At 44.7% G+C, this 26,990-nt stretch overlaps 1 protein-coding gene across 1 annotated transcript in view; it reads left to right on the top strand.

Annotated features, from left to right (window-relative positions):
- ABCC4 (ATP binding cassette subfamily C member 4 (PEL blood group)) overlaps positions 1-26,990 on the top strand; it is a 508,465-nt gene that overhangs the window by 385,760 nt on the left and 95,715 nt on the right. The window contains exons 22-24 of the mRNA XM_077483038.1: positions 9,512-9,631; positions 17,629-17,739; positions 20,951-21,051. Of these exons, the coding sequence (XP_077339164.1) occupies positions 9,512-9,631; positions 17,629-17,739; positions 20,951-21,051 (332 nt within the window). The remainder of the gene's footprint in view (positions 1-9,511; positions 9,632-17,628; positions 17,740-20,950; positions 21,052-26,990) is intronic.

The following is a 26,990-nucleotide window of genomic DNA, read 5'->3' on the forward strand; positions in this document are numbered from 1 at the left end:
GGGTGGGGAGGTAGGGTTGTTTTTGCCCAGAGTTGTGCTTCAAAATGTAATGTTTTGTCCTAAGTAATTCAACCCTGACCCCAGGATATTTATTTTCTGAATTTGTTTACCCCTGTGTCCTAATACTACTTATTTTTAGGACAACTTAAATCGATAACGGTGAACATCTAGTCTTAAAAGTATGCCATGCTGTATTTTAGTGTGTATTTTTAATGGATGGTATCTGTATAAACAACTGAATAAACCTTGCAGCATGCTGGTAGCATATTGTTAAACATCATTGATTTTCGGTGTGTAAATGGAAGTTATTTGTTTCTATAATTGTTTTTAATGGATTTTTTTAGCATCTGACTGTGTAAAGATGGAAAATTGTTTGGTTTGCAAGAATATAGGGGGTTATTTACTAAAACTGGTGTGTGCAGCTCTGCAAAGAAACCAATCGGCTTTCAGGTTTTATTGTCAAAGAATAATTGAACGAGTTGAAGTTAGTAGGCGATTGACTACCATGCACAGCTGCACCAGATTGAGTGCTCTAGTTTTAGTACAACCATGGCCAAAACTTTTGCGAATGACACAAATAATAATTTCTCTTTTATTCACCGACAGACACAGCTCCTCTCTGTAACAAAATGGGTTGTTAGCCCTATCACTGGAGATTACTAGGCAAAGTTGTAATACAACACTTCAGAACTTTTAGTTCCGCCCAGGGGGCGGTCCCTAGGCTACAGCTCCCACAGTCTGTCCTAGCAGCCTCTGTTTTATTTTGGCTAGTGAAGGAGATACACCTAGGAACCCTGCGGGCCCATAGGTCCGTGTTTTTTTGATGCAGAAGCTTGGCTTTTTGCGCAAGATGAATGATCCTGTGATCTTCTATCAACAGCCGGCTGGGTGACAGGCTGGTTCACTTATCCTTGTAGTCTCCCCAGTCCGGCCATCGAGCATGTGCAGGTCGCAGCTACAGCTTGGCAGGCCACGACATACCTCCGCTCTAGAGGTGGTCGGTGAGCTTTTATGCTCCGAGGTATACATATGACAGGGCTACTGATGTCTGCGTCACAGCATGCCGGGCCAGTAGACCAGTAGACTTCCCTGTACTGATCAGGAGTTGGCTACAATGGAATGTCTCCCAGCTCTTCAGGACTGGTAAGTACAGCTCTCCCTGTCTCAGGAGGTTTGAGCAGCTGGGCATTCCCTGGGAGGTCGATTCGGGGGCCCCCCTCACCCCCCCCTCTTCTCTCCCCTGTCCCTAACTCCCCTCCTTTGCCCCCCTCACGGGGGCGCTGTACATGTACTGAGCAGTGTGTATGTGCCCTGGACTCTCACCTGGGTTCTGGCTGTGCTGGCGTGCCTGTGAGGTTTGCCCCTGTATTGATGCAGCACTGTGTCTGCCACATGTTTTCTTTCTGCCTCTCATGGCGCTGGCTGGCGGCCATTTTTAGTGTGGGCAAGGGACATCATGCTTCTGGGCTTCAAGCAGCCATTTTCCTGTTGATTCCCCATTCAGAACACTGGCGGCCATTTTCTTGAAGCCGGACCACGTTTTTTGCGCTCTAGCAGCAGCTCCTGTGCCCTCAGATTCCTGTTTTGTCATCACAGAACGCTGGGAGGCTTTCACGTGTGTCAGATCACTCAGCGGTCGTTCACCGATTGTGCTGATGGACTGCCACCCACACAGCTTTGGTCCCTCTGCATCTGGGAGCGCTAGGGATCTACAAGCACTGCTGTAAAACAGAGCAGAACTCCTCAGGGCAGTGAGTCCGGCGGGTTAGTACCCCTCAGTCAGCGGCAGCAAGGAGGGTGGGACTGTCACTGTCCTAAGTCCCCTTCGGGTGGAAGACAGGGTAGGGTCAGCATGGTTTCAGAAACTGGTGTTTCTTCCCCCGAAATCCAGGCAATTGCCACCGGTTTACCTGCGGACTGCGCAGTCCCTATGGACACCCTGAAGGCGGTCCTCAATTCGTTCGTTGCCAAGATAGAGGCGGTGCGTGGGAAGAAAGGTGCTAAAAAGCGGTCCCTGGCCTCCCCGTCCTCTGGGGAGAGCTCTGACGCAGACTCGGGTCCTGCTGAGGCCGGTGACCCCTGCTCTGTCTTGTCAGATGACGCTGACCAGGACCGTTCGGACAAAGAGGATGAGTCCCCGTCCGGGTCCGTGCGCGACAAAGCGCTTGTTGGAGCACTTATCACAGCTGTGCGTGATACCCTGAAGATTCAGGAGCCATCGGGTCCATCTGCTGATGTACCGGTCCCTTTTGGGTCCTGCAAGCCAGCACGTTCACCTAAGGTATTCCCGTATCTGACTTATTTTTACAAGTTCATTTACAAGGAATGAGGTCGCCCACAACGGACCTTTTACGGTCCCCAAATACATGGTGGTGTGTTACCCCTTTGAGGAAAGCCTTCTCAAGAAATGATCGGCTCCTCCGGTCGTGGACCCCCCAGTATCCAGGTTAAATAAAGTAACCACGATCCCAGTTGAGGGGACTCCTGCATTCAAGGATCCCACGGACAGGAAGGCCGAGGCAGTGGTTCGTTCCTTGTTTATGGTTGTGGGGTCAGTCTTGCGACCCATACTGGCATCCACACTGGTGTCGCAGACACTGACTGAGTGGGCAAAACTTTTGCACCGCGAATTGGGAGAGCAACAGGCCTCCCCTATCTGCGTGGAACTAGCAGACCAACTAGTGCAAGGCCTTAAGTACATATATATATAACGAGGGTTGCGCTAACTTTACTTTCTATTATATTACCATATTTCCAAAGCCACATTCGATAAAATTTAAGCCCTGTGATTCAAATTATGAACCTATAAATAGGTTAATACCACTACCAAAAACACACTGCTTTTACAAACTATAAACCCAAAAAATATGTTGGTACCACTGCAGGGTATGCCTGTCAACTAGGTTGCCAACCTCTGCACTGGTATCAAATATTTAAAAGAATATATATATAAAATTAATCCTACTCAGACCACAAATAACTAAAATGCTGAAATACCCAAAATTATATAGTTACTGTGAAAAAGTGATCCACAGAAAACAACTCCAACAATGTGCAAACATGCTTTTCATAAACCACATACAGTATAAACCACACTATAGCATAATATACTATTAATGTCACAAGTGCGTTAATTCCTCCTGTAAAAAAAGTGCATAGTGCATAGATATATAAAGTGCATGAATATAAACAGTCCCTTCTGTGCCTGCAAATTTTTCAAATGGTGCTTCTGTCTCAACCCAAAGTGCTTTAATACAAACACCGACAGAGTGCTTCTACCACCACCGAATAGAATGGCCACTCACCAGACCTAGTCTGTACTTTCTTCTTTGGTACATTTAAGGATAACCATTCCTTCACTGATCACATCAATGGTTTCTCCTCACAGAAAGTAAAACCTCTGTTACTAGTTGACTCAGAGATATACAAAGGACCATCATAGTGTAGCAAATAAATGCAAAGATTAAAAATTTGTTTAAAATCAAACAGATGTGCACTCACATAGACCGGTGCCCCGGCCAGCACCAAGCTAGTCCACGAAACACATGGTCGGTGAGTCTTCAAGGGCGCCCGATCAGGATACAGTCGGACAACACCGCGGCTGTGGTGTACGTAAATCACCAAGGGGGAACAAGAAGCTCAGCCGCTGCTCGGGAGGTCTCTCACATCGGTGGGCAGAGCGGCACGTACCGGCCCTGTTGGCCATTTACATGCTGGGTGTGGAGAACTGGCAGGCGGACTATCTGAGTCGACAGATGCTGGACCCAGGAGAATGGGCATTGCATCCGGAGACATTCAAGCTGCTGTGCCTGAAGTGGGGAACACCAAATGTGGATCTACTGGCCTCCCGTCTCAATCGGAAGGTGCCAAGATTCGTATCCAGGGCAAGAGATCCGTGGGCAGATGCGACACACTGGTGGCTCCGTGGGATCAGTACCAGCTGATTTACGCCTTTCCTCCACTGAAACTGTTGCCACGCCTGCTTCGCAGAGTGGAAGCCGAGGGGATCCCAGTAATACTGGTTGCCCCAGATTGGCCTCAGCGTCCTTGGTATGCAGACCTGGTGCATCTGGTGGCAGATGCTCCCTGGCGACTGCCGTTGCGAGAGGACCTCCTATCTCAAGGTCCAATTTTCCATCCTGCTTTACCATCGCTGGCTTTAATGGCATGGCTATTGAGAGCCAGGTGTTGAGGAACCAGGGTCTGTCGGACTCTGTGATTCCAACTATGTTGAGGGCATGGAAATCTTCTTCTCGGAAGATATACCATCGTACCTGGAAGGCCTACATCTCCATGTGTGAGGAAAAATGATGGCATCCACGATCCTTTTCCATACTAGGATCCTGCTGTTTCTCCAGCAGGGAGTGGACCAGAGATTGGCATTAAGCACCATCAAAGGGCAAATCTCAGCCTAAGCTATCTTTTTCCAACGACCCCTGGCATCGTACTCCTTAGTGAGTACCTTCGTTCAGGGGGTACGACACGTAGTCCCTCCGGTGCGTCCACCGTTACCCCCATGGGATTTGAACCTGATGTTGTCGGTGCTTTAAAAACCGCCATTTGAGAATGTCAGGGAGATTCCCCTTTTGACTGTTTCCCAGAAAGTGGTCTTTCTAGTGGCCATCACCTCAGCCAGGAGGGTTTCGGGAATTGGCGGCCTTGTCCTGCAAGTCGCCCCATCTGGTTATCCACAAGGATAAGGTGGTGTTGTGTCTGCAACTGTCCTCTCTACCGAAGGTGGTCTCAGCTTTTCATATCAATGAGGACATTGTATTACCATCACTGTGTCCTAAGCCGAAGCACCCTAAAAAGGTGGCCCTTCACACTTTGGACATGGTTAGGGCTCTGAAGGTGTATTTGCCTGCCATGGCTCCCTTTTCGGAAGTAAGACTCACTGTTTGTTTCGGTGGCTGGTCCCAAGAAAGGCATGGCAGTCTCGTCAGCCACCATTTCCAGGTAGATCAGACAGATTGTAGTACAAGCCTACGCCTTGAAGGGTCAGGTGCCCCCCTTTCCAGTCACGGCCCACTCCACAAGGCCAATCAGAACGTCTTGGGCCTTTCGACACCAAGCGTCGTCGCTCAGTTATGTAAGGCGGCGACCTGGTCGTCTGTCCGTACGTTTACCAAGTTTTACAAGGTAAACGTCAGTGCATCGGCTGATGCCTGTTTTGGCCGCAAAGTTTTGCAGGCGGCCGTGTAGTTGCAATTGAATATGCAACCGATATTTTTTTCCTGTTTTTTCGAAAAAATCGGTCGGTGAATATAAGAGAAAATAGGATTTTTGTATTCACCGTAAAATCCTTTTCTCTGCAATTCACCGACCGACACAGCACCCGCCCCTCCTTTTTTTTTCTCTTTACGTTATACTGCTTGTTGACGTACTGAGGCTGCTAGGGCAGACTGTGGGGATTGTAGCCTAGGGACCGCCCCTGGGCGGAACTAAAAGTTCTGAAGTGTTGTTTTATAACTTTGCCTAGTAATATCCAGTGATATGGCCAACAACCCATTTTGTTACAGAGAGGAGCTGTGTCAGTCGGTAAATTACAAAGAAAAGGATTTTACGGTGAGTACAAAAATTCTATTTTTCTCAAAGTCTGCTGCCTCAGTCTTTATGATGGAAATTTGCATATACTCCAGGATGTTATGAAGAGTGATCAGATGAATTGCAATTAATTGAAAACTCCTTCTTTGCCATGAAAATTAATTTGTGAAGAAGGCTTCAGGGCACCCAAGAAAGTACAGCAAGTGCCAAGACAGTCTCCTGCAGTTGTTTCAGCTGCGCGATCATGGCACCACCAGCGCAGAGCTTGGTCAGAAATGGAAGCAGGCAGGTGTGAGTGCATCTGCACGCACAGTGAGGTGAAGGCTTTTGGAGGATGGTCTAGTGTCAAGAAGGAGAGTAAAGAAGCCACAACTCTCCAGGAAAAACATCAGGGGCAGACTGATATTCTGCAAAAGGTACAGGGATTGGACTTCTGAGGACTGGGGTAAAGTAATTTTCCCTGATGAATCCCATTTCCGATTGTTTGGGGCATTAGGAAAAAACCTTGTTTGGAAAAGAAAAGGTGAGCGGTACAATTAGTCCTGTGTCAGTGAAGACTTTCGTCTAAACTTCTGGTTCCCTACTGGCATGTGCAAGTTGCACTGCGTGTTCTGATTGGTCCCTGCTTTCTTCTGGGACCTGTGTGTCCCCAGAAGACAGCGGGGGGATTTGCTGGACATTTCGTAGATCGCCACTCAATGTGCAGCTGCTTTCCCCAGAAGTGGGAGTTTGACAGGTATCTGCTCCCTCCTACCTCCTGAAAGGTGACATATGTGACACCGGAGAGAGGGAGGAATCTGAACAGCAGAAGCTCCATTTCTGGGTGGAACTCTGCTTTAATGTAATTGTCAATACATGCCTTTGACACTTAAGAGTTGCTTGTAATTATACTTCAGTATACCATAGTAACAGTTGACAAGAGGATCTAAAAACACTGAAGAAGCAAACTTTGTGAAAATGTTTATTTGTGTAATTCTCAAAACGTTTGGCCATGGCTGTATATCTACCCATAGTGTTGTGGAATTGCGCAGATAAGAGACAGATATGCTAACGTATTAATTGAAAGATCTGTTTCAGAGACTATCTATTGCTGTATGGCATTATAGATAAGTGAGAGATATTAGATCTGCCTGTAAATTATACTTTTATGCCTGGTGTAAAGCTGGCCATACAGGGACTGACTGAAATTCGATTCATGTATGGGCAGGCTGGTTGTACTCAAATGGATCAGTAGTAGTGTCATATTTTTTGTGAGCAATCAGTGCCACTGGCTATACACTAATAATTGTATTCTGAAGTAATGGAAACTTCCTGCGCGGGTGGGATTCTCCCATTCACATATGTGGATGGGGGAAAGTGACACTTTTTTTTTTCGTTCAACCCACTGCTTGAATGAAAAAAAAGAATCATGTATGACTAGCTCCTTATTCACTTCTTTTCAAGGAAAGGGTTTAGGTCTAGGTTATGTTGCGCACAATTGCAGTGATATTGCTGAATGTGCATTAGATCAAAGTTATCTATTCCATTAAATCGAAGATCAAAGTAATCTATTCAGAACAGTAGGCAGTAGGCAAGCCACCCCTTTTCTCATTCGTTACTATAGATATGACCTGATCCAATGAAGGAACTCTGCCCTTAAAACTGCTCTTCTGGGTAAACACCATCTAGAATGTGATCTGTAACATTTCCAGAATGACTTTAAGTGTTCTTGCATAGCAAGAGCACTTGCTGTTGTTATTTCACATATATATTATTATTATTATAGCAAAATTTACCACCCTAACTCCTCCCAGAGCTTTTACACTACATAGACAGTAATATACCAAAGCGTGCGGGTTGTTCCCGATTGGTGTGCTATTACTTTGTGGAACTTTTCGCCGTATGATCCACAAAATATTGGTGTTTTTGTGACAAAACTTGTCCCATAGGAATGAATGGCAAAATGTTCAAAGCTAGAGTGGGAGGTGACAAAAGCTGACAACCCTATGATCAGCCAAAATATTATGACTGGCCAAAACATTATGACCCCCCCAGTTACTCCGCACACTCCAGTAGGTGGAGGCAAGAACACTTCACACAATTTCCCCAGAAATTTTAGCTTTTCTAGTTTTCTATGTGTATTCTTGGAATCATATGGCTTAATCCGCATACACACAATCAGATTTTCTGCTGAGTTTTTCCTTCAGATTTACCAAAACCATATAATATGAGATCAAACCTTAGGAGTTTAAATGTGTATGCAATCAGGCAGGCCCTTGCACTACATGGTTTTGGTAAATCTGAAGGAAAAACTCAGCAGAAAATCTGATCGTGTGCATGGGGCATTAGAGCTTAATTGGCAGAACACCCTCATGAAAGGTGCATTTTGCACATGCCCTTTGAATGCGAGCTTCTCTTAGAAGATTCCATTGAGGAATACATAGAGGCAGCTAATTGGAGAAGGAGGTTCCTACCACACTATCCTCCGCTTCTCTATTAATTGGGCCTCCTCTACCATACAGATGAGATCTGTTCTCCTTCTCAGTAATTCATCTACAGCAGGTCCTTCGCATTGTGGCAGACCATCCACTGCTAATCCTAGCTGACCTCAAAAAACTTTGTTTGCAGTAAAGATTTGCTCCCACCCCTTAAGAAAGGGGGATTGACAATTGTAAAGGTGTTTTGATCTATTATTTTACTTTGTTTTTCAGAGAGGTACATGACAAATTTCTATTGCTGTCCTCTCCCTTTATATCTGCACATGGACCCTTATCTACTCAACAATGGAATTTCCATCATGCTCCTAAAAACAATTGTTTTGTAATTACTGCAGTGACCAGCTCTCTGAATGATCTCCTGTAGAGCTTCCTGTTTTACAAGCTAAGAAGTACTTCTGCTCTTGCCTCTTTAAAAAAAAAAAAAAGAAATGGCCTTGGCACAGGTCAGCTTCTTTTGCTAACTTAGTACTGGAAAGATCTATTATCTCTGGTAACAAGTACCCCTATTATCTTCTTGTTTCCCCTCCAAATGTGGTCTGTATGCACCTCAGCGCTTGCCTGCCCATCTCACCAAACTTTTTCAGTTATATGACAGCTCCACAGACTCTCCCCAGAGATCTCCCTGCATCTTGAATTCCCTGATTTCCCTGAGGGGTTATATGGATATAATGAGGGGGAGGGGTATGGATCAAATCAGAGCTTTTGCACGTGTGCAATCACTTAATGGTAGGTGTAAGCCATTGTATATGAATCAATATAAGGAAATCGGGAAACCCAGAGTAAAGAGACTCCAGACCGTTACAGAGAATACTAGTTTCCTTCTTTTTGTGATGATCTGATCCTTGTGATATGTTCTAAATCATTCACCCAGATTCAGAGTTGGTATTTCACTTTAATTTTCTTGAGCTGCATGTTTATTTCAGTCCATTATTTCAGAGCATTGATGGCAGAGACAGCCAGTCAGCTAAAACTTTCAGGAGTTCAGCATGGGTAGCCTCCTTAGACTTACTCTAAGCCCTGGTTTACATTGATGCCATTTGGCATGCGATTTGACATGTCAAATCGCATGCCAAATCGGTGGCAATTGTCGGCAATGGCATCATCCGAATCGGGTGATTCTGCATTTTGTGGGGCCGCACCGATTACCAAAAGTAGTTTCTATACTACTTTTGGCGACTTCGGGGTGCGATTTCCTTTGACATCTGTGCAGCAACCTGCACAGATGTCTTTAAAATTGCCCCGGAAGTCGGGACGGACATGCGGGAATGAAATCGTGGGAGTTCAGCTGAACTTCCACGCTTTCATTCCTGCTGTCAGTGTGAACCAAGGCTACAGGTAAGAAAAATACTAGCTGATGAGTATATTATTTGGATTGTGGAACAGACTAGGCAAATCTGTGGTGGATTCCTTTCTAATTTCCTTTGCTTTGTATTTGGGTCATGTTTTGTACAAGAGATATAAAACTAACAGCTGGCATTCAACTTTTCTAGCTCGAAGTCCAGTGTTCTCCCATCTGTCATCTTCTCTCCAAGGACTTTGGACCATTAGGGCATTTAAAGCAGAAGAGCGATTTCAGCATTTATTTGACACACAGCAAGACCTTCATTCTGGTGTGTATAAAGACTATTATTTTTACAGTTTTGTAGAAATGTACTAATTAAAGTAGATTTGAAGAGTGTATAAAATAAGGAAGGGTTTTCTTTTCTAGCTGTGTCCCCTTGAGGAGATCTATCTTCCCTTCCTGTCTTCTGGTTAGGAGCCAGTAGGACAGGCTCCCAGTCATCACAGCGGTCACATAATACAGAAGCTGCGCCACCTCCTGAACATTAATGCCCACTTAATAGGTTACGTTTTTGCTTTGCACGGCTGCGCAGTATAAACGTAATATTTGTATGCAACTAACATTGGCATTGATCAAAGCAAAAGCTGAGCTGAACTTACTACAGTCAGATTTTATTCATATCACTGCATAACCTATACTCATTGGTTTTCATAATTTTAGCATTATTTGCTTCGATTGTACCAAGGCTCAGGAACTATCCTTAAAAAACCTTGTGAGTAGCAATGAACGTCCTACTTGAGTTCAGACGTTAGTCCAAACCTGTATGAGCTTACCTGTTGGGAAGCTGTCAAAGTTGTCAGCCACTAATAGGCAGTGGGGACATTCCCCATCCTGCAGCTGCATTTATAGCTACATACATGCGGCAGTGTGGTGAATGCCTCTGCCACCTATGACTGGCTGTCAGCTTTGACAGCTGCCCAGCGGGATAGGATATTATCTGAACATGCCTGAGCCACTGGTGGGTATCAGGTTCTCTATAAAACTGTCTACTGTCTAATAAGTGTTTACCCACCTTAGAATTTACCACTGATAATGCAAACGTTTGTTTTTATAAAAATGGATACTGCTGTAATTAAAATTGATTGAATTGTCACTGTATGTCATTGTTCTAAACAAATGATTCCATCATTTCAAAGAGAGAAAAAAAAATCCACCTATTTTTCCAAATTATTTGAAAATGAAAAAAAACTTCACAATTACGTATATTCAACATTTTCTGTAAAATTCCTAGATATGCTGCATCCAGTTGTCTTAGAAAGTCACATAATTAATTGAGGGAAGTCATCTATGTGTAAATAGTGTCACATGATCTTAAAATAAAATGCATCATTCAGACTAGGAGCTATCAAAACTAATCTGGGATACATTTTAGAGGAAGCCACTATCAAGGTCAAGTTATAAAAATGTATCTCAAACTTTTAACATCTTTCAGAGCAACAGTAAATCCATTTAAAAAAAATGGAAAGAATATTGCTCAACCACAATATCAAAAGCTCAGTGATATGGCAGAGAGAGCATTAGTCAGAGAAGTAACTACGAGGTCAGTTGTTCTTCTGAAGTACAACATAGTTGCAGAGATTCTGAACTAGAAAGAAAGACAACTATAAATACACCCACAAGGCTGGGTTTTATGGAATAAGTAAAACATTGCTAAGAAACAAACATATATCATATCCTAGTAGAAGGTTTGCAAAAAAGGACTGCCATATACACATTTTTCTTAGGAAAATGTTGCTCCGGGCATTCTTTAATGTTGGTCAGATGTCTGAAGGTCCAAGCACTTGGTCACATGACCTTAAAAAACATGATATGGGGCGTGGCCTGGTGATGTGCTAGAGCAGACGTGTGCTCTGTGAGCTCCGAGGCCGACACCGAGAAAAGTACCTAAAATCATCCAAAAAGCTATATTTTTGCTACCTGAACGATGGGCCGGCGGACGGGCAAGTCTCTGCCCAAGAAAGGTGCCTCGACGGGGTCAATTAAACGATTCCTCTCCGTGGAACCGGACGAGGTGGAAGAGCAGGACGACCTAGGCCACAAGCAGCGGGGTGGAGTGGATCTCGCCTCCTGCGATGGGCTGGACCGGAGGTCGCGCTCGCCCGAGTCCTCGGCAGGCTCGGGCGATGAAGGGGAGCAACATCCTTCCGCCGGAGCGGCGCCGAGAGTGAGCGGTCTCCCTACCACCTCCGATCTCGCCTCCATACTACTGAACCTCGAGCGGGTCATTAAGAAGGAGGTCTCCGTAGTTCGTTCGGATCTCTCGCAAGTATTGGTTCGTGTCGAAGAGTCGGAGCAACGTCTAGATCGCCATGCGGACGCTATCCGATCCTTACAGGCGACTACACGACAACTTGCCATTTCGCATCGTACGACCGTTTACAAGATCGAAGATCAAGAGAATCGTAACAGACGTAATAACGTTCGGATTAGGGGACTTCCCGAAGCGACTGGGGACGACGACCTGTTACCGTCCGGGGCATTTTCAACAGTCTTCTGGGCCGAGCAGCTGACGCCCCCTTGAAGATTGACCGGGTGCACAGGGCACTCCGACCACGCAATCTTGCTACAGACGTCCCACGGGACATCATTTGCCGGATCCACCATTATCCTGAAAAGGAACTGATTATGCAGAAAGCTAGGGGAGCTACTCCGTTTGATTTTCATGGAGCGATGTTATCCTTTTTCCCGGACCTAGCTAAGGAAACCTTGGATCGACGCAGGGCCTTACGACCCCTTACGGAACTGCTTCGGGCGGCGTCCATTAAATATAAGTGGGGCTTCCCTGCGGCCTTGATCGCCTCTAGAGATGGCAGAACCGCAATACTTCGATTCCCGGAGGAGCTGCCCAAATTCTGCACGGATATGTCCGTTCCTATCCCGGAGCTGCCTGGATGGCATTACGGCATCCCGCCCCTGCCCGCTGGGGCCGACCAGGGCTGGCAGAGAGTGAGCCGTGCCCGCCGCACTTCTGCACCTGATTACCGCCCTTGAAATGGCGACCTGCCCATCAGCTTGTTTACCTGTTCAGGATGTCTACTTGCATTTGTGGGACATACCGCCTGAACGCAATTGGGGGGGCTCCCTTACCAAGTTTGTGCGAGGAAGCTGACCGCCTCTGGCGGCAACGAGTTTTTGCAAGGCCACGGCTGAGTCACCTTTGGCCATGTGGCCCATACCCCGGTACCTCCTTGGGGGCCTCAGTTTGGAGGTGAACATTGCTGTTCTTTTGCCTTATTTAATGGTGTGTTATTTTTCCCTCTCCCTCTCTGTGCCTTTGGAGCGTGACTGACTCGCGGTACCCCCCCCCCCCCATTATGTATCTTACTGCCTTAGCTTCATACCCATATTGTTCTTTACAGGCGTTTTACCATTTTATGTTTTGGATGATGTTATCTCTAGATTTTTATGCCTTGGTGTCGCACCGGACCGCGGGGCGCTACTTTGGACCTTTATGGTGTGGTTTGTGCCCGGCTGCCCGAGTCCCGTCCCCCCCTTTTTGAGTGGGGGCTGCCCGGCGCGGGGCCCTGGCGCCCGTTCCCCTGTTGGGGTGGCGGGCGTGGGGGCCCTGTGGCGGTCACGCAGCCCGCTCGCGCATGGCATGGAAATGCGTGCACTACTAGCTGTTCTCCGACAGCACCTTTTTTGGTTCATTTTGTTTTTCCCACTAAGGTGGGGTCTTTCATTTTCTTGTCTCCTTTCCTTCTCCTTTCCTTTTCTCTTTCACCTTTCTTGTCTATTGCCTCCACCTCCTCTGATCCCCTCCCCCCTATTTAGCGGCAGACCGCCTCTGTATTGCATCGGTAATGTTGTGGTGATCGCGGTTCCTCCTCCTGAGACCCCATGGCTACTGTGAACCTTGTATCTTTTAATGTACGGGGCCTTCACGCCCCGGGGAAGAGACACAACTTATATAGGGAGCTGGACCGTTTGCGGGGGGATGTGGTCTTCCTCCAGGAGACCCACCTCACGCAGACGACTCGAGTTAGACTGCACTCACCGAAGTACCCCACGTGGTACTACAGCCTCTCCGACATTTCTAAAGCAAAAGGCGTGGCCATTGGGATTCGTAGGGGAACCGCGTTCACGTTTGAGGAAATGTTGTGTGATCCTGCGGGACGTTTTCTGTTTCTGCGGGGCACCCTGGGCAGCATGCAGTGTACTTTGGCCACCTTATACTCCCCTAACAAAAACCAGGTGCGCTTCCTGGCTTCCACACTCAACTCCCTACGGAATTTTGCACGTGGATGCATTCTACTAGCGGGCGATTTTAATGTTCCCCTGGAACCTACTTTGGACACCTCTAGAGGTGGTTCCTCGCTTTCCGGCAGGGGAGTGAGGTATATACGTTCTCGACTCCATGACCTACAGTTGATGGATGTCTGGAGAATTAATCACCCGCGGGAAAGGGACTATACCTACTACTCTCCGGTGCACCAAACATACTCTAGAATTGATTTATGCTTCATTGATCACCAGCATCTCCCGCTCATAGTGAAGTCAAGCATTGACTCATCCCCCATTTCGGACCATGCTCCGATTTCCTTAACCATTAGAGTGGCGTCCGTACCCCTGAAATCCACTAACTGGAAGTTGAACGAGGAACTTATAGCCGAAGAGGCGGATAAAAAGGTGATGGGTGACAGTTTGGAGTTTTATTTTAAGACTAATGTCAGTCCTGAAGTTTCGCCGGGAGTGCTATGGGAGGCCCACAAGGTGTATATTAGGGGAAAGTTCATGGAATTGGGTTCTAGGAAAAAGAGAGAGCGCTTATTACAACAGTCCGACTTGTTGCGTGACATTACAGACTTAGAACGCCGGCATAAGCTGAACCAGACTCCGGCCCTTTTCCACGCCTTAACGGAAAAACGGGAGACCCTGAAGTCCCTCCTTCATTTAGATCAAAAGCGACGCTCGCGGATAGTAGCTCACCGATTTTATGAGTGGGGAGATAAGCCCAGTAGGCTGTTGGCCAACTCGGTGCGACAGCGTAAAAATGCGGCGTTTATTGCCAAAGTTAAGCCCCCCTCGGGAGACCTGGTGTTCGAGACCCCCCGTATAGCCAAGACATTCAGGGACTTTTATCAGCGTCTTTATCAGGTGCACCAGGGTGTCCATGATAGAGAGGCTCGGGGACGCCTTATTGGGGACTATCTGGCCCGTGCCGCCCTCCCGAAGCTCTCCGAGGAGGTTTTGGCTTCCTTGGAGGGGGAGTTTACGGCTGCGGAGCTTCTGGGCGCCATGAAAGCTATGGCGCGCGGTAAGGCACCGGGACCAGACGGCCTCACGGTATCTTATTATAGAGCGTACGCTGACATACTGTTGCCGTATTTGACCAGATACGCTAACGTGACCTCGGACGGCGGGGACCTTTGCCCGGAGACCACTCATGCCCACATCACGGTATTACCCAAGGAGGGCAAGGACCCTAGTGACTGCGCGAGGTACCGCCCTATTTCGCTCTTGAATATTGATGCGAAGATTTATGCTAAAGCCATAGCGAATAGGCTGCTCCCCTTGGTGCCACAGTGGATTTCACGGGATCAGACAGGATTCATCCCCGGGAGGGAAGCGCGGGATAATTCTCTCCGCACACTTTCCCTGATGGCTTATGTGCGGCGGACTTCCCAGCCCACCCTGTTACTTTCCACGGATGCTGAGAAGGCGTTTGACAGGGTGGACTGGGACTTCCTAATGGCTACGCTGGCACATTTGGGTATAGGACCCACTTTGCGCTCCAAAATAGCGGCGTTGTACCACTGCCCCACAGCTCAGATACGGATTAACGGTACCCTTAGTGACCCCTTCACCCTATACAACGGCACTCGCCAGGGTTGCCCGCTCTCGCCGATTTTATTTGCGATCTCCCTGGAACCATTTTTATCCCTTATTAGGCGAAACCCGAATATACATGGCGTAACAATAGGTACGATGGAACACAAATACGCGGCTTACGCGGACGATATTTTGTTTTATGTGCAACAGCCTCTGATCACCCTTCCAAATCTTATGTCCGAGTTTTCGGCCTACGGCGCGGTGTCAAATTTTGAAATCAATATGTCCAAATCGGAAATGTTAAACATCTCCGTCCCCGCCAAACAGGTATCTCACCTGAAAAAGAACTATCCCTTTACCTGGCAGTTGAGCTCCATGAAATATTTGGGCATTCAACTTACGCCCTCCCCTATCGTCCCTGTTCCGCGCTAACTTTCTGCCTTTGCTCAACACACTTAGGTCAGATATCCAAAGGTGGTCCCAGCTCCGACATTCTTGGCTGGGCAGAATTGGTCTGGTTAAGATGAACTTGCTGCCCAGGATGCTCTTCATGCTTCAGATGGTCCCGTTTGGGATACCGGTGGGGTTTTTTACTATCTTGACATCTTTGGTATACCGGTACATATGGAATAGGCGAAGACCCAGGCTGAATAGATCTCTCCTCATCCGCCCTAAGTGTAGCGGGGGTTTAGCTGTACCAGACTTTAAGCTTTACTACAGGGCCGTTGTGCTGACTAGGCTCTCTGACTTGAAGTATTGCAAGGCCACGAAACTCTGGGTAAACTTAGAAACGGACCTCTGTGGCGCGGACCCTTCCACACTGATGTGGATCCCGAGGAAGTTCCGGACCCTTTTGCCTACCACGTCACCGCTTACACACTCCTCCTTGATGGTGTGGGACTCTATCTGTAAGATGTATGGCTGGTTGTATAACTCCCCCCTGATGCCCTTGGTGGGTCACGATTTTTTCCCCCCGGGTAACATGGACCCTCAGATTCACCCGTGGCGGCTGGGCACTAACACATGTCTACATCAGTTCACCGGCCCATCCGGGGTGTTGCCTCTTTCTTCCATCATGGGTGACTCCCCCATATCCTACATGGATCGTTGGAAACATCATCAACTATTGAACTTTGTTCGCATGCTCCCAAAGCCCTTGCGCACCTTGGCGGAGCTTACACCTGTGGAAACCGCATTTGCCGAACCTGACCCGATTGAGCGGCCGGTTTCGTACTTTTATCAGGCATTGTTGTCCCTCACTTCTACGGGTACTCCCTCCTTCCTACGGTACTGGGAAAGGGAACTGCATACGGCTCTGTCTCCGTCCCAGCAATCACAAATCCTAACCCTGGCTCATACCTCCTCTGGATCCTCTAAGACATCAGAAATGGCGTATAAACTTTTGACCAGATGGCACTACACACCGGTTGTTTTACATAGGTTTTCTCCTCAGTCCTCCCCACTCTGTTGGCGGGAGTGCGGGGAGGTAGCCACTCATGCTCATATTTGGTGGTACTGCCCGAGGATCTGCCCATTCTGGCTGGCGATTTTCTACACGATTAAAGAAATCCAGGGGTGGGAGGTACCTAATGACCCGTGGTATGTTCTGTTCCATTGCACGGGGAGGCCGACGGGCCCCTATAAGAGGTCGATTACACCACACCTCTTAAACGCTGCCAAAACCCTCATTCCTCAGTTTTGGAAGCTGAAGACGATCCCCACGCTCCGGCGTTGGTTACTCAACGTGGATACCACATATTACATGGAGGACATGACTCTCTCCCTCCGGGGTAAATCTGAGTTGGCAACGAAGATCTGGGCCTGTTGGGTTGCCTTTAAATATTCATCTAGTTATGCAGCCATAATGTCTCAACCAGTGTGATGTGATCATAACTCTTGTTCTTACTATATCTACTGTAATTTTGCAATTGTTTATCTGAGGGTGGTCCGCCCTCCTTCCCCCCCCCCCCGTCTCCCACATCCCCCCCCCCCCTTTCTTTCTCTTTTTCTCTCTTTCTGTTTATTTTCCCTTCCCTTTACTCTCCCTCTATTTCTGTCCACTATATTCCCTCTTTCATAATAGAAGAGGTGGGTGTATTTGACTGTTCCATTGTAACTAACGATATAATGTTGCTGCCCTTGATATTGGTTTATGTATTGCTCGTTATACTTTGTACACGCTTCTCTTCTTTAATAAACATTAATTATAAAAAAAAAAAAAAAACATGATATGACGTGCCTAGGGCTTCAGTTGTGTGATTCAGCATTTACTTACAAAAAGTTATTTCAGTCTCTCTCTTTCTGTGCAGGCTCTCAGCATAGCTTTATGTACATGTTAGTGGCATTTCATCTGTTAAATTACAAAGCATCTTCTGCCACAAGTGCAAATGAAAAGAAAAACAAAAATGTCAAACGTATTTTGACTACAATGAAATATTTGTTTTTTTGAGTACTGTTTTGCACATTATATCACACTCCTTGCTTTCTCTTCAGAGGCCTGGTTTTTATTCCTGACGACATCCCGTTGGCTTGCAGTGCGTCTGGATGCCATATGCGCCTTGTTTGTTATAGCCATTGCCTTTGGTTCACTAATTCTTTCAAAAAGTAAGTTGTGTTTTGCCTTCCTTAAATACATTTTCTAAGTAATAGTTATTCTGTTATTTAAATTGAGGCACTGTAGTTCATACTCGTCTTATAAAGAGGACAGTTTGTCCACATTTACCTGAACAGTTTACTGCCTTGGGAGCTTATTATGAATTTCTTTTACTATAAAATTAGACTTCACAACTAGAACCTTAGCAGTCCTCTTTACAGTTTTTCTAGTGCTACAGCAGAAGGTAATTTGAATTTTGCTGTTCAAAAACAAATGATTAATCAGTATTAATAGTTTGGATATTTATATTGTTACTTGAGTGCTCCGTCAATTCCACAACTGTTTAAGACAAGTTCAAGTGATTAAATGATTGTGTACGTTTGATCGGAACCCATTTTGTGTAATTTTTAAAAGATACTTGCGTTGCTTATGAATTTTGTTAATATATGACAATTGTCTAGAATGAGGTTATGATAAATGCTTAGTATCAGTTTGGCTGTGAAAAACTAGAACACGAATATGCTAAAAACTTTAGACAAGTTGCAAATTGGTCATTGGCCAAGTTTTGGAAATGATTCATGATTTGCACTGGGGCTTCAGAACTTCAGAGAATTGTTTGCCATAAAGCAGACCCTGACTCAGGCAACCTTTTAGTTTAGGCAGAAAGCCAGTTGTAAATAGTATAGCACTTAAAGTAATCAAGGCAGCATCCATAACGGTTGAGGTGCAAGCTATCAACAGGTAGTTCTTTATGTTCCTAGACTCCCCCTGTAGCAACAACATCTGTTTTGAGAACTGGATTACACCGAAGTACAACATGGCTATATTAAAGAAAAAATAATTTACGCGCTATGACTAACTATATCATAGTGGTCAATTTGTTCTAGTAAGCCCCTGCTTGTAACACCTGGGTATGCAAATATTAGAAATTATGCTTAAAGGGCCATGTTAAATGCGTGTGTTTCTCTGTCAGATTAAACCTATCATTCAGCCCTAAAGCATAAATATAAAAACACCTGGGTGTTTTCTTATTGTAACACCTGGGTGTCGTAGTGCATCTGAGCCTTGGGATCTGGTGGTTTCTCTTCTCTCTTAACTGCTCACTACGAGAAGACTTCCTCGCTGTTGGATGTTTCTGCTGTTCTTTTTTTAAACACTCAGAGCTGCGGTTTTTAACTGTTTTGGTTCCTCTATGGACTTTAGATTTATTTTGTGCACTTTTTTTAACAGTCAATGCACATATTACTGTTTGCACTATGATTTTGGGTGGATGAATATATGTAGCGCTGCACGTTTGGGTTTTCCAGGATATGGTTATGATGATGTCAAAGGCATGATGGGCACTTTTGGGTCCAAAAGAATGGAGGGTTCCTAGACACTGTCTCAAGTACAAAACTGCTCTGCTGCTTCTAATCAAGAATTACAGTATATGCTAAAAGAACATTTTTTTTAAACTGGGGAAACTAGTAAAAAAAAGAAAATCCCTGCTAGCTGGCCAGCCCCTAAATTTTTAAAACACAATTGAAGCATCAGTACAAATAATATATATTTAATCGGCGTGCAACAATATAGTTACAGTATTATATCACACGTTTTTAAAAGAGAAGTACGGGCCGATGCTGCAGCTGTCCCCCCGCCATCTCTGCAGAGCCCCGAGAGGAAAGCTGCTGACTGTCAGTCAGCATCTCACCTCTCTGATCCTCCACACTCACTGGAGCACTGAGCTGTGGAGGGGTGGGAAGAGGCCATCTCAATGGCTCGCTGAGACTGCCATCAATCAAGGCAGTTTGCGGATCCAGATTTGGAAGTCGGGATGATGCGATGCCTCGACTGATGGGTCACAGGAGTACAAAACTAATTGCACTTCTGTGACCGATAGGAGAAGCCCAGTCTAAAAAATTCAGGCTGGACTTCTCCTTTAAATTGCCCCCCTTCCCCCATAGAAAAGTGATTATTTTTATTACAACAGAGGACAACTTCACTCTGTGAGTGGAGCAGTTATCTCTACAGCAGTCTGACACACCGCCTGCTGTGCCATACCTAGAACTCTCCAGTCCACAATATTGCTGAAGAAGCAGGGAACAAAGAGGAATGGCTGCTCTCTCACACAGCAGAGCAAAATACTGAAGATGACTGCAGAGGACTTTTATGCTTAGGGTGATTTACAAAAAAAGGTAGATATAGAACTGTTACTATTTTGCATACTATTTTGGCTACATATTTTAAATGCTTTAAATATAATTTTGCAAGCCTTAACCTCCCTGGCGGTGTGATTATGTCTGCTTTTTGAAGCTCAAAGCGGTACATTGTTTTGCATGGAAATATTTTGTTTTATGTTGTAGGCATGTAATTATTAAGCCTGGTACACATGGTACGGTTGTTGGCAGGGGGTTGTCTGTTGACAGACTGTTGTCCTAAAATCTTACCGTTAGTATGCTCCTTTTGACAATTGCTAGTACATTTTCGGCGGACAATGGTTTGACTTTCCTATGATTCATACATAAATCCATCACACAAAAGTCAAAAGTACAAACACGCATGCTCGGAATCAGTGCTCGCGGAACACAAAATTAGCAGAAGGGGCCCAAAGGGTGGTGCTCAAGAGCTGAAATTCCTTGTAGTACATCACTATGTTTGTTTGTGGAACAACAATTGTGTACCGTTTAGTATGCAAGACAAGATCCCGGCACACACACTTTTGACAAAATTCAGATGCTAACAATCGTACCGTGTGTACGAGGCTTTAGGAATAACTTAAATTGGTCTAAACAAGAGTCTAGTAAACATCCCGGGTATGATAAAGTTTGAAAAATGAAATCATAAATTATAATATAATAAATAACTATAAATATTTATAACAAATCATAAAATGTATTCAATAATCAAAAACACTGAAATTTGCTCAGTTGCGGTATCGTGCTGTCACTTTCAGTGTCTGACGAATTTCCACACGGATCACTATCGCTCAATTCAGAAAGTGATTCTAATTTACTATCGCAGTTTTCTGGCTAGTCTAATACCACTTTTGACTTTTTACTCCTAATAGCCTTATCCAGGAAAGTGTGTGATGGGCCTATCGATATTAATTGATTCCATTTTCTTATTTATAGCCTACCCTAAGCTTGTGCTAATAAATATGGGGTGGAACATGTAATATGTTCCAAAAGGTAAACTTAAGCCTTTAATGTGAAATGTTAACATTTTAAATTTGTATCCCTACAGCTCTCGATGCAGGACAGGTTGGTTTGGCACTCTCTTATGCCATTACAATTATGGGATCTTTCCAATGGGGAGTAAGGCAAAGCGCAGAAGTTGAAAATCTAGTAAGTTTTTTTGTTTTTGTTTAATGTGTGAAGATATTAGGGCACTATTTTGCCTTTTGAATATGTAAGATATACAAATACAGATGTTTGCACTGTAGTTTTACTGGAAATTTCCCACAAATGACTGCCCTAGCTATGCTGCTCTTAAAATGTTATGAAAAGCTATATGTTTCTAGTTTAAATCCTGTTTCTACTCCACCCCAGCAAAGTGCTCCACCCATTAGAACCCCTCAAGCAAAGAGCACCCCACCCCAAGAGCTCATGATCACTCTCCTGCAAAAAAAAAAAAAAAAGACCCACCACAGCAGAAATCGCCCCATCCAAAAGCTCTCTGCCATAGAAACCTTCCCATCATACAATCGCCCATCCCAGGTAAAGTCCCCCTCTCTTTAATATTGAGACAATATTAAGATACCAACGAAGATAGGAAGATGCAAATAATATACATAGTTAAACATCTAATAAAAAAGTGGATTTCTTTATTGGATGTTTTACCATGTGTGTCGTATGTACAATCCTAATTCCAAAAAAATTGGGATGCTGTGTAAAATCTACATAAAAAACAAATGCAATAATTAGAAAATCTCATAAAACCCATATTTCACTCACAATAGAAAATTGTATTGTATTGTATTTGAACTAAGAAAAGGTCATTTTAAAATCAATGGCAGCAACATCAATTAGGATTTGGGAGGAACACCTGTTACTATTGAGGACAACAATAATAAGATGCATAGCACTTAGCACTTTGTGTTTTGAAGCACTGGACAGTTTCTAAGAGCACTTTATTATTGAAGCACTTTTTTATACGAAAGCACCTTTAATTAGTTATTGTAGCCCATGCTCTATTGAACATTCATCAGTGCACGTTTACTTATTTTCAGTTGGTTATTATTTTGCTTAATGTTCTGGATGTATAGTGTTTGTGTATATATATTAATGTGTGTGTGATATATATATATATATATATATATATATATATATATATATCCAAAAGTATTGGAATGCCTGTCTTTACATACGCATGAACTTTAATGGCGTCTTAGTCCATAGGGTTCGATATTGAGTTGGCTCACCCTTTTGTAGTTATAATAGCTTCAACTCTTTTGGGAAGGCTGCCCACAAGGTATAGGAGTTTGGCTATGAGAATGTTTGACCATTCTTCAAGGAGCGCATTTGTGAGGCCAGGCGCTGATGTTGGACGAGCAGGCTTGTCTTCAATCGAATTTACCCCAAAGATGTTCTATCGGGTTGAAATCAGGTTAGCTGCAAATGTGTTTTACCATTCTAGAAATAGATGGTCCATCATTTCTGGTAAGCATCCCCCTTAATAAGGTGATGGGTGTCACAGGAGGACCTCTCTGCTCTTTTCCATATGCCACATGTGGATGTTATATGGACATTTAAATTTTAATATGGTTATTGTGGATAATCACTGATATTAATTCACATAAAGTCACTTTATAATTCATACCTTTTTAGGTTCATATATTAAATAGCGCAACATTTTTTTGTTTAATGTGTGTTTTACTATGATTATATCACATAGTTGCTGCTGTCATTCACTGCTAATTTTGTTTTCACTTTAGCGCTGTATACTACTTGGCAAAGTCATGTTGGAACAGGAAGGGGCCATCCCCAAACTTTTCCCACAAAATTGGGGGCATAAAATTGTCCAAATGTCTTGGTATGCTGATGCTCTAAGAGTTCCCTTCGCTGAAAAACAATCCCACACTATAATACTCCCTCCACCAAAGTTTACACTTTACACAATGCAGTCAGGCAAGTATCGCTCTTCTGGCAACTGCCAAACCCAGGATTGCCAGACAGAGAAGCGAGATCTGGACAGCCGCACTCCGAAAAAAGCATTTTATTCAAAAAAACTCAAAATCCAAAATTGCATGTCACAGCAGAACAAGAAACTGACGCGCTTTGCGCTACACACAGTGCTTAATCATAGCTAACAATCATATTAGAAATAAATAAGCTGCGCTAAACCCAAAATGTGCCGTAAGGAATAGTACCTCCCATGCATATAATTAACATAAACAGTAATGATATCACACAAACTTTAACCTTACCCTTTCCATATGGGTAATATAAAAAATGAATAAAAAATGAAAAATAATTGTGAATCACAATCCAAAAAACAACAGTGCAATAAACACCCCACTGTGCAATTATTGAACAGTATAAGAATGAATATGAAAAAAAGTCTTTCAAATAAGCTTGAATATAAATGAGGAAACTAATTCTTCCACTTGTGGATAGTGCCCAATCCGCCACCAAGGTGTATAGATCTACTTCTTACCAGAAGTTCATGACCCCTCACTACAGAGGGTCACAAAGCGCATGTAGATGTAAATATATCCCCCAATCCGAAATTGATCTTTGCTGCTCTCCTTAAACCACCTCTTCCGTCAGATGGATTAGTAGGCACACCTCTTCATTAAATCTCCCATATGGTTAAAACTCGAGGATACACATCATTTGCATGGAAGGAAAATAAAGCTCCAATAGTATAAAACCTTTTATTATTTGACTCCAATAAAATATAAGTTGCACTTACAGTGTACAGGAAAAACATCAGCCTTAAGTCCGCTGCGCCGGACGGACGCACACGGACAAACCCGTCCTTCCTGGATACAGACTACTCCACACGAGGTGACGTCAGCGCCTCGCTCCTCCCTACGCATTTCGTAGCAGAATTACGTCATCCAGGGGCACGGGCGGCGCGCTGCGCCACCTCTCTTTATACTGCCACTGCCCATCCAAGCCTCGCTCTGGGCCAACGGCGAGTTCCGCTCTAACCAAGCCTCACTCTCATTAGTGAACAGGCTGTATACTCTCCCAGTGTGTTTGAACCACCGCGAGATCATTGTCCATCTAAGCCTCGTTCTGAATTACCAATGGCGAGCGGCGAGTTCCGCTCTAACCAAGCCTCACTCTCATTAGTAAACAGGCTGTGTACTCTGCCAGTGTGCTTGAACCACCGCAAGATCATTATCCACCCAAGCCTCGTTCTGAATTACCAATGAGTTCCGCTTCCACCGAATCTCATTCGCAAATGTAAAAGCAAGCTGTCTCTGCCCAATGCAATACCGCAAGACTTAGAGCAGTACAGAACAGTTAATTCTAGCGTTATTACCACATTTCTGTCTTGCTGTAAAGTGCACCATACAAATAAAATACAATAATTATAAGGTCATCATATCACTACATTTAAGACCATCACCGTTCATATCATACCAGAATCAGGATGCGCTATATGCGGAGAAATCATCCTCAAAAGCCCATCCCCCTCATCTAGCAAAGCATAAAAAATTCACTACTGAATAAAACAAATAAAATACAAGGAAAATGCATCAAAACATTGTGCATATAATACAAGAAAAAGCCAATTATAGGGGAGGAGAAGACTCAAAACCATGACAGATATTATGCATTTGGTCATAATGTCAAGATTCTGGGTGTTTATCGAAGCCTCTTCTAATATTGCCAATATGCTCATTGAGTCTTACCTTCAGTGCTCTCTTGGTCCTCCCCACATACTGAAGGCCGCAAGGGCACTGTATAAGGTACACCACCACCCCTTCAGAGGAGCAGGTGATAAAAGGCTCAACGTCATAAGACCTCGAAGTGCTTGTGGACGTAAACTTGCAGATTTTACTGCCCTTACATCTATTCAAAGTGCAGACCTGACAGTTTTTGCATCTATAGTAACTCTTAAGGTTCTGGAAGAAGTATCCATTATTCCTTGGGGGATCCTCCACACTCGGTGCAACCCAACTGGCCAGAGAGGATGCTCCCTTAAATACTATTTGTGGTCTTTCTGGTAGAATAGCCCCAAGGACCTGATCGCTAGTTAGCAAATGCCAATGTTTCTGTATCAGGCGCTTGATGCTGCGGTGTTGAACTGAAAAAGTAGTGATGAAAGGTACCCTATTCTGGGAATCCGATCCCTCTGGGTTTCTATCAGCTAATAATGCTAACCTGTCCTTCTCTCGAGCTGCTTGAAGTGCTCTCATCAAAGATTCGCTATCGTACCCCTTCTCCAAAAATCTATTTGTGAAAAGGGTTGCCTGTTTCTCAAAGGTCTCCACCTCAGTGCAATTCCGCCTCAGGCGTGTGAATTGTGACTGGGGTACAGCCCTCAACCAAGGTTCATAATGGCAGCTGTCTAAAGAGATGTAGGAGTTGCAATCAGTTGACTTGAAAAATGTGGATGTCACAAAACTATCGTTTTCAATCTTAATGTTCAGATCAAGAAAACTGATTTCCTTCTGACTGGCCTCAAAGTTAAATTGTATACCCCTATCATTTTCATTTAGGGTAGCCATGAATGTATACAGTTCTGATTCTACTTCATCCCATAGGAGGAGGACGTCATCGATATAACGAGCCCACAGGGCCACCTCTGGCCTCCTGGGGGCATCAATGATGTCTTCCTCCCATTTGCCCATGAACAGGTTGGCCAAACTGGGGGCATAATTTGCCCCCATAGCCACACCCCTGTCCTGGCGATAAAATTGATGGTCGAACCAGAAATAATTGTGACCAGCCGCATATTCCAGAAGTTCCATAATGAACTCGATCTGTAAGGACTCCAAACCTGATCCTCTTTCGAGGAATAACCTGACTTCCTCTAGGCCCAGATGGTGGGGAATGATGGTGTACAGTGAGGTGACATCCGCAGTCACCAACCATAAACCCCTCTTAGGGGTAATGTTGGACAAAATGTTAATGACTTGTTTGGTGTCCTTAACATAAGACGGCATGGTCCGAACCAGAGGCTGCAAAAAATAATGTATTTGCCCACCCAGGACGTAACCGAGTCTATGCCACTCACTGTTGGACGTCCCGGGGGCCAAATAACACTTTTATGCAATTTAGGAAGATAGTAAATCACCGGTGTGCGTGAAGCACATGGCACCAAAACAGCCTCTTTCTCATTGAGGATATCCCTCCGAAACTCCCGGTCCACAATTTTCTCTAGGGCCTTCTTGTATTTAGAGACAGGATCCCCATTCAAAATAGTATAGGTGTCACTGTCATCTACGATTCGATGCATTTCTTTCAAATAGTCGCAACGGTCCAGCACTGCAATCCCCCCACCCTTATCCGCTGGTCTGATTACCAATGATTTGTTTTTACAAAGGGTATTCAGACCAACTTCCAGGTCCTTTTGCATCCTGACCTTTATTTTCATCAGGTCAAGATCACATAGGGCCACATCTCTAAAAACCCTAATATTAGATGACATAGGGCCCGGAGGATTGAAAAGAGATGCATTAGATAGGTTAGAATGTTGAAACTCTGACCTACTCGTTTCCCTTTCACTAATTGGGTTGCTAAGCATGTATCTCTTAATATTTAACTTACGGACGTACTTGTGTACGTCCATATATGCCTGGAATTTACTCATTCCTTGGTGGAGCAAATTTTAATCCTTTGTCTAATAGCCTTTTTTCAGAATCTGTCAATTCTTGTTTGCTTAAATTAAAGATACCCAATCCTAGGACCTCTTTCTTTTTAGCTGACTGGATTCGCCTCCCCCCTCTGCTTCCTCTCTTCGTTCTACAGGCCTTTTTATGCCTCTGTTGTCCCTGTGAAAAGCCCAGCCTCGATTCACTCTACCCCCTGGGGAGTCCGAGTATTGGGACATCCTGGGGTTGCCATGACCCTGATTGTGATCATTGTAATGGTGCACCCTCGAGTCGCTTCGATGGCTTCCCAAATCCGACGGTCTATTGTCCTGCCTGTAATTATCAGGTGCTTCTAAATCAGATAATGGGAAAAACCGATTCTGGGTTGTGATATCAAATTATCGATTTCTGTTTTCCACATTATGGTAAACTGAATTAATCCTGTCATATCTTTGAGCATAACTGGGAGGGTCTCGTCTGGTAATTATCCCGAGGCCTCCTAAAATTTACTTG

Source organism: Lithobates pipiens, unplaced genomic scaffold (assembly GCF_037356315.1).
Source record: "Lithobates pipiens isolate NorthernLeopardFrog02 unplaced genomic scaffold, aLitPip1_a1.2 Scaffold_16, whole genome shotgun sequence".
In the NCBI taxonomy this organism is placed as follows: domain Eukaryota; kingdom Metazoa; phylum Chordata; class Amphibia; order Anura; family Ranidae; genus Lithobates; species Lithobates pipiens.